The 8,586-nt window shown below is 41.5% G+C and overlaps 1 protein-coding gene across 1 annotated transcript; it reads left to right on the forward strand.

The window, feature by feature from the left end:
* The first annotated feature begins 901 nt into the window (after positions 1-901).
* On the forward strand, positions 902-7,322 carry HMGB3 (high mobility group box 3). Its single transcript, XM_042479558.1, has 4 exons — positions 902-1,083; positions 2,343-2,482; positions 4,410-4,584; positions 6,181-7,322. Exons 1-4 carry the CDS (start codon positions 934-936, stop codon positions 6,331-6,333), a joined length of 618 nt encoding a protein of 205 aa, XP_042335492.1. The 5' UTR covers positions 902-933; the 3' UTR covers positions 6,334-7,322.
* The last annotated feature ends 1,264 nt before the right edge of the window (positions 7,323-8,586 follow it).

Here is an 8,586-nt window from a genome sequence, read left to right on the forward strand (position 1 = left end):
TATTTTGGTAGATGGTTTGAGAAATGAAGTGGAAGATGCCCACATATAAATGTGTGATAGCTATTCTGACAGGCAGCATGTTTTTTAAGTTTTGGAAGAAGTTGAAGCTGCAAGAGTGTCCCAGCTGGGAGGACTGGCCAAAACCCACAAGCCACAACTGTGTGCACTTGTTCAGCTGTGTAACACTCTTGCATTATGGACCGAATTACACATGTTTGACCATAAAATTGAGGCCTATCAGTTGGACACTGATGTTAGTTGTGTGTCACAGCATACACTCATGATTTGCATGTGTGAAGGAGCTAGTAGACAATACGCTCGTCCCTCCATGTTTGCGGCTTTAACTTTTGTGGATTTGATTATTCACAGGTTTTATTAATATGTTATCCTGGGAATATCTAGGTCATCCGACGCAACTCTGTGGTCGACTTTAACCAAAAGCCACACTGAAGGACCTAGAGATTACTAGAGAGGACACTCACTAGGCATTTGTAGCTCCTCCGGCGCAATTCTGTGGTCAGTGTCTGGCAGATGTTGACCACAGAGTTGTGCTGGAGGACCAAGAGATTCCTAGAGCGGTGTTCTCTCAGGTAAAAACATAGTGTTTTTGTTATTTGTGGTTTTTCCACATTCACAGGGGGTCCTATGCCCCTAACCCCAGCGAATGTGGAGGGATGAGTGTAGTTATGCACAGTGTTCATGTCAACTCAGAACACACATCTTGTCAATGGGTAGGATTTTATAAGTTTTGGCTTAGAAGTAAGTGATATGTTTGCATTGTGTGTGAACCGGGTTTAAAGCCTTGCACACTTCTCTAATTCTTGACCACTCTTAGGGCAGCTTGACTTATGTGTCAGCTTGACAGAAAAACACAACAGATTGGTTTTTGGTGTTCTAATGTGGCTGTCTAAATATCTTTCCAGAGCATTAAAAATGGCTAAAGGTGATCCGAAGAAGCCGAAGGGGAAGATGTCTGCTTATGCCTTCTTTGTGCAGACCTGCCGTGAGGAACACAAGAAAAAGAACCCAGAAGTTCCTGTTAACTTTGCAGAATTTTCCAAGAAGTGCTCAGAGCGATGGAAGGTATTATCTTCAAGAGTAAATTCTTGCACTCCTTAAAGATGGAAGGCCTTCTGAGTGTGGACACGTTCTGTGCACCTGATAGTTTAAACCTATAGATGCAACACAACTAATCAACTAAAGTGTTAGACAAGGGGGTGAAACAGAGAACTGGGTTGTGGCCATGATGAATGCATGCTACAACCCCAATCCGGCTTTTTGCCAGCTGAAAAAGAGGTGACAAAATGCCGCTCCTTTTTGAGACCACAAAAAGATGGCTTTTCCTGCCCTGCGGTGGCTTTATGGCACTCCTCCGGCGCATAAATGCTGCACCGCCGGAGCACCCTGAAAGTGGCACCTGGGTGCCATGAAGCTGATGTCTGGACATTTTGAGTGTGTGTGTGTCATGCATATGCCATGCCCCCAAGCTGCCTAGAAACTGGCTTTTCATGCTGGTCTGTACCGGTCCAAGGTGTAATTTAAGACTTTCCATAACTTCTTGTCTGTATTCTGCCAAATTCTGTGGTCCTGCGTAGTATGCAGTCTAGTCCTGTGCATGCTTATTTAGAAATAAATCCCCCTTGAGTTCAATAGGAACAGGTTTTCAACCCAAATCTTGCTTGTGCCTTTTGAAACACATTATGCCACCCCCTTTTTCCTTCTGAGAAGTTGTTGTGCATTGCTTGCACACATTTCAAGCATTTCATAAGGGCTAGAAACTCGTTTTTAAAATGTATAGGAAATGTTCTTCATACATGCCTACTACTGCATTCTGTACTTGGATTGGAATCAGGTCATTCACATACCTTTATTTGACAATAAGTTGTAACAAACACTATTCTCTAGTTGATTTGCTCACAGTTTTGGTTTACTTTTGACATGGGAAACTCATCAGCTCCGAACAAGGGTTTGCATTTTCAGAAGAAAAAATACTTTACATGTCTGGTTTGGATAATAAATAATAACAATAAAACGTTTATTTATATCCCGCTTTTCTGTAGCAAGACAATCAGAGTGGCTCGCACTCCCTTGGCCTAACTCTGCGAGGATGATGTAGAATGGCTCTATAGACTTCTCTTTGAGGAGTCGAGGGAGAAATGTGCTTTGGTTGAAGTTAGTTGAACCAGATTGAAGAAGTGCTTCACTGGATCCTGAGTATAGAGGTCTTGATTTGTAGGAGCCAAGTAATTTGTAACCTACATCTCTGCATCAGTTTCAAACTTTCAGTGTGCTTTCTTGGGCTGGGGGAGATCCATGAGTAATTGAATGTATTTTCCTTTCAGACTATGTCAAGCAAAGAGAAGGGTAAATTTGATGAGATGGCCAAAGCCGACAAAGTAAGATATGATAGAGAAATGAAGGATTATGGGCCAGCAAAGGGTGGTAAGAAGAAGAAGGACCCTAATGCACCCAAACGGCCACCGTAAGTAACTGTGCCACTTTACAGTACTCCACTTTATCTGAACAGGATCATGTAACTTGGGTTTTTAAAGGAACGCAATCAGAAGGACCCAGTTTTTTGTGATCTGCTAATGAAGCTCCAATAAAGTTAATAAACTTCTTTCAGAACTGGCCAAAGCTTCTAACAGTGCTATTCTAGCTTTTTGTAACATTTACTCACTGTTGAAAAGATGTGAGTGTTCTTAAAATTCATCATGCAGCTGTTCATAAGCATGAGTACTTTTAAGGCTTTGAATGACTGATCTCCAAAGCTTGACACCTTACCACTGAGAAGCTATTTGAGAACAACTCTATTGGCCACTTCTGTATTTGTGCTGTAAGGGTAGCTAGGATCATGGGGAGGTCTTGAAATTTCGACGCCACTTAATCTGCTCATTTGGGGAAAAAATACAATACTGTATGTACAGCATTCAAATGTCCCATATGCATTAACACTTAAAAGCAATTTTGGAAGATGGCCCAGAATTATCTCGGATGTTCTACACTGCAGGAAAGGGCTTGATGTTGAGATCTAGTGGCTTGCCAAAGCCTGCCTACTGAGACAGTGAGTTAAATTAAAACTGGAATTCTTAGCTCTTACTCCTCAGGTGTAATATGCCATAACTGGCTTAGTATCAATTTTATTGTCACGGCTCCTCCACCACTGAAAAGATATTGGGACCTGAAATATGGTGAGAATTTTTTGAATCCCTAGTGCTGCCCGCCCACCTATAAACACACACTGGCCTAGTTTGAGTCTAATGCTAAAAATGGTGTTCAGCATTATGGAAAGAAGCCTTGGGCTTGTGAGTTCCCATTATCTGCTGCAGATGTATAGCTAAGATCCAGAATGTTCGGTTTTGTGCTTACCTGAGTGCGATTGACGATGTTTGAATCTGAGTAAATTGTTTTGAAACTAATAGTCTGCTTCTCAAGGCCACATTAGAATTGTGGGTGAGGAGTCGCAAAAGCCAGAGACATAATGCTAAGCCATGGGTGTGTAAATCATTTTCTGGGGGTACATTTGGCCCTCTGGGGTGTCCTAGATACCCATTCCCTTTTTGCTTTAATAGCACTATGGTGGTGGTTCACAGCCTTTTATATCCCCCTTACCTGCACTTTCTAAGAGACTGACATTCCTTTCCTGAGGTTTAGCTGCTTGCAGTAAAAGCTTCAAACTAAAATAGGCTGGTATTTTTGGCCTCACTTACTTGCTTTTGGCTTTCTACCACTGGAATTCAGATCCTAAGAACCTGAAAACCTCAAGAACTCTGAACTTCAGTTTGATCTTAGGGTCTGCTAAACCATAGTTGAACATTGTCACTGTGTTAAACCGTGGTTGAGTGTTGCATTTCAACCAGATTGTTGTAGTTTCCTAGGGATGGGAAAGTGCTAATAAAGTAGTCTGAAAACCCTATGGGGTCACCTGAAGTTGACAAGCCATTTGAAGGCAAATATTAGAATCAGAGCTGGAAGAAATCTCAAGGGCCATCCAGTCCAACCCCCTGCCATGCAGGAACTCACAACCAGAGCGCCCATGAGAGCAGGCCATTCCAGCCTCTGTTTGAAGACTTCCAAAGAAGGAGACTCCACCACACTCTGAGGGAGTGTGTTCCACTGTTGAACAGCTCTTACTATCTCAAAGTTCCTCCCAATGTTTAGGTGCAATCTTTTTTGCTTGCATCCACTCTTCCGTGTTCAAGTGTCTGGAGCAGCAGAAAATAAGCTTGCTCCATCCTCAGTGTGACACCCCTTCAAATACTTAAACAGGGCTATCATGCCACCTCTTAACTGTCTCTTCTCCAGGCTAAACATAACCAGCTCCCTAAGTCTTTCCTCATAAGGCATACTCTCACTGTACCAGCTCTCAACAAGTGATATCTTTTCTCCCTTCCTCTCCCACACTCCAGGTCTGGATTCTTCCTCTTCTGTTCAGAATTCCGTCCTAAGATCAAATCCACTAACCCTGGCATTTCCATTGGTGATGTGGCAAAGAAACTGGGTGAAATGTGGAACAACCTCAGTGATGGCGAGAAACAGCCTTACAACAACAAGGCTGCTAAGCTGAAGGAGAAGTATGAAAAGGTAAGGGGGTGAGCACCATAAGGTTTCTTATGCTGGTCTGAAAACAATAGTGGCAGCTTTGCTTGGAGGAAACTTCAGGCTGTTATCAACACTTTTTAATGAATGTAGGCTCCATTAAGAAGTCTAGTGTTCATGGAATATTTCCTTGGTCAGGGTTGCAAATCTACAATGTTCTGGTTAGTTGCTTCATTGCAGGTGAATTTTAATGTAACCAGTGAATACACACATGTGAGTTACATTAGATCTATAGCTCCAAGGCATTTCATCTATACATCAGCCAGATGTGGCATGTTATTTGTTTTTGGTCTTACCTGGCTGAAACATCAGGAGACTTAAGTTATTTCATCTGTTAGAGAAATGCCTTACCCTGCTTCATCCTACAGGTTTGTGTGGCATGTAGCTGAAGCAAAATAAATAATGCTCTCTCCATTAAAAATATGCTTTCCTACTCTTTGCTAACATAAGTCTAAGCCTCAAAGATCTTCCCACTCTTCTTTCTTTCTTTCTTTCTTTCTTTCTTTCTCCCTCCCTCCCTCCCTCCACTCCATCTTCTAAGCAAAAGTAAATGATGGGACTTTGCTTCTAAATGTGTCGAATCTATTCTAAAGAGGTAGGAGGACAAAATCTCACCCAACCCCTGCAGACAGGAGTAGGATGGAAGAAGCTGAGAATGTAGGGTTCTAGCACCCATGCACAAAATTAAAATTCTCTGGAAATCAATGTTTTTTCTTTCATGGCTTTTCCTTTGCAAAGTAGCATTCTGTTCCTCCTTGATACTTGATGATAGGAAATGCCTATCTATTTGTAAGCCAGAGGCATGTTTCTGATAAGGCCCTCAGGAATGGTGGTTTGATGACCCCATATACCTCTTCTTAGCAGGACTGGTGATAATGTAACGTTGTTTACAGTTTTCTGGTGTTAATACACTGTTGTTGTGTGCCTTCAAGTCATTTCTGACTTATGGAGACCCTATTATGGGGTTTTCTGGGGCTGAGAGGTTATCCAGCGGGTTTCCATGCCTGAGCGGGGAATCAAACCCTGATTTCCAGAGTCCTAGTCTTACACTCAGAAGCACTACACCACACCGGCTGTCTAGTATAGTATAAAGCACAGGATTTTGGCTACTGTGGAATTTAAATTTGATATGATAAAGTACAGTCTACCCAATTGTTGCTGTGGCTCCAATGCAAAGGTCCCTTTGTATGAGTGGAAGATAATTTCTGTTCGTGATGGTGATGCTGAAGAATCTCTTATGCCTCTTTTAATACATCACATAGGGATGCAGAGATTCCTCTTACCTATGGAAGTAGCATTTGGGGGCTCTCACAATTCTTGACATCCAAGCCTGAATATAATAATTTTAATAACTGCTATTCAGTAATTGGTAACCAAGCATCGCTGACAGCTTCCATCTAAAAGGTACAATCTAATCAGTTCTCTTTTACTTTGGGATAGAGCCGTGCTTCGGTATCCTTAAGGCGTGTGGAATAATACTCTTAAGCTTCTCACACACGCCATAAAAGGATGCTCCAAGTTAGTGCAGAAATGTTTATGTTAATGCAAAGGACAATGAATCCCATCCTCTCACTATTGCAGGATGTTGCAGATTACAAGTCTAAAGGCAAATTTGATGGCGCAAAGAGTGCAGCGGCCAAAGCAGCAGCTGCGGCTCGGAAAAAGGTAGAGGAAGAGGAGGAAGATGAAGAAGACGATGAGGAAGAGGAAGACGAAGAGGAGGACGATGAATGAGAAACTGTATAATACTTGTCTCCATGTGAATACCATAGAGTAGGGGGAAACACATTTGGAAATGAAAAGTAACCTGCACCTCTTATTTGAGATGGTGTCTTATTTGCCCTTTATTAGGTTTAATGATAAAATTTGGACTCTGATCACAACACTGTAGCTGGTTTGAAGAAGAAAAAATTAAAAGTGTGCTAGGAAAAATACTGAAATAGATGGGGAAAAAACCATTGTAACTGGTTTACATTAAGTGGCCATGGGTGTCCTTAGGCACCCTGAAACTGTAACAAAGTTGTACATATTTCCAAACATTTTTAAAACAAAAAAAAAGTGGAAACAAGACGCTCTAGTGTTCTCCTCAACTCTGTGCACTTTCCTGTTGGTGTAACAAAGCATTTAAAAATGTTTCAAGCATCTTATTTTTTAATTTGTAAGGTGGTGTTTAACTATATGGTTATTGGCTAGAAAATCCTGGGTTATAAACTGTACATATCTATAGTTTGTAAAAACTAGACAGATTCTTGTGGTTCATGCCTTGAGCGGCGATAACCTTGGCGGGAAAGACGAACAGCTTTATGGAAGGCTGTTTGCTTTCTCCCTGGAGGGAATGTGTCTCATGGAATGCACCATGAAAGTAGATCTATTTACACTACAGTGGGCGTCCATTTAGCTTAAAGTTGTCTTTCTGTATATAGTGAAATTAGCATTCTGCGGCCATTCTTAGTTGTGGAAGGGGAGGGGAAGTTCAGCTGGCATGAGAAATTGTATGGAATCTTTTTTTTCCCGTTTTGGTTAAGTGGGGTAGTTTTTAAACGGAAGCTGTAGGTCTCTTCAATGTCAGCTTCAAGTGAAGAGAGGGCGCAGAAAACTGAAGTTCAAAAACACTCTGTACTTAAAAGAAACAAAATTTGCAAAAAATGTTATGTTGGTTTTTTGTATGTTTAGAATGCTGAAATGTTTTTGAAGCAAAAATAAACAGTATTACATTTTTAAAATTTCTTGACAATATTCTAAATTTCCTGCTTTTAACGAGGTTATCTTTAGCCACAGCAAAACATAAGAGTTGCTGACCAAACCCGCCCTCCCCACCTAGATTTATTCCTAAAAGGAAAACCTTAGCAAATAACATACTATTCCACCTTCCCATGGTGACTGTGATGGGACAGTTAATGATCATCCAGGAAAAGTGGCTAGTTGGACTGATTGAGTGTTAAAGATGCTATGCAAGTTTAAATCCACTGTTACTTGAAAGTGGAAGCCTAGTTGAACGCTTTATGACCTTTAATTGTGTGAATACCATCATTCAGAAAGGTAGGTGACTAAGAAGGAGCAGATGTTACTTTCTAGTTGTGTTGGGTATATTTACGGCCCAAATGCTATGCTTTGTAAATATTAAAATGTGCCTTTTTTGTCCTGTCTTTAAACTGATCCAGAGTTGTGGTGTTTTTTTTCCCCAACCTTCCATTTTCTCCCCACCCCCCAGCAGTCAGACCATTGGTAAGAAAAATGTTAGGCAGCAGTAAGTGGTCTTTCCTGAATCTTGTGTTGGCATGGCTACCTGATGTTTGTCTTGTTCTCTTACTCGACATCTCAGCTATCTAGTGCATGGCTTCACAACGCTTCTGCAAAGGTATGACTACCTGGCACAGTACCTCCCAGGGTCTGTGTTCATGTGTGTGGGAATTTTATTACGTTACTTAGTTTGCTAAACCAGATGTGATGTCATGCTTTATAAGTCCTGCATGATGTCTGTATGCCTCTTAGACCAGAGGTTGTATGCTGTTGTTGTGAGCCTTTAAGTTGTTTCTAATTTATGGTGACCACAAGGCAAACCTGTCATGGGGTTTTCTTGGCAAAAATTGTTCAGGGGAGGTTTGTCATTGCCTTCCCCTGAGGCTGAGAGTATCATGGCCAAGTGAAGAATCAAACCCTGGTCTCCAAAGTCTTAGTGCAACGCTCAAATTGCTATGCCATTCTGGCTCTTGGCTTCTCATGGATATTGGTTGCCTGCTCTAAGTGCCATATTTGCTTGAGGTATTCTGCAAGACTCATTGAATGTATCTATACTGTAGAGGTGTAATAACTTGATTTGGCATTAATATCCATGCCTTTCTGCTGTGATACCCTGGGATGGGTAGGTTGGTGAGGGATTTAGAGTTCTATGCTAGAAAGTTGCTCGACTGCAATATTAGAACTCTAGAAGGGAACTCTGTCTAAATACCTTACAGGCACCTGATCCTGGAAGCTAAGCAGGATCAG

The sequence above is a fragment of the Sceloporus undulatus genome, chromosome 7, assembly GCF_019175285.1.
Source record: "Sceloporus undulatus isolate JIND9_A2432 ecotype Alabama chromosome 7, SceUnd_v1.1, whole genome shotgun sequence".
NCBI classification, from domain to species: domain Eukaryota; kingdom Metazoa; phylum Chordata; class Lepidosauria; order Squamata; family Phrynosomatidae; genus Sceloporus; species Sceloporus undulatus.

Bases quoted from the DNA above. Each gene is read 5' to 3' on its own strand.
- HMGB3 (XM_042479558.1), top strand. From the start codon at position 934: ATGGCTAAAGGTGATCCGAAGAAGCCGAAGGGGAAGATGTCTGCTTAT. The intron at 2,483-4,409 runs GTAAGTAACTGT...CCCACACTCCAG, and splicing joins AATGCACCCAAACGGCCACC to GTCTGGATTCTTCCTCTTCT. The intron at 4,585-6,180 runs GTAAGGGGGTGA...TCACTATTGCAG, and splicing joins TGAAGGAGAAGTATGAAAAG to GATGTTGCAGATTACAAGTC.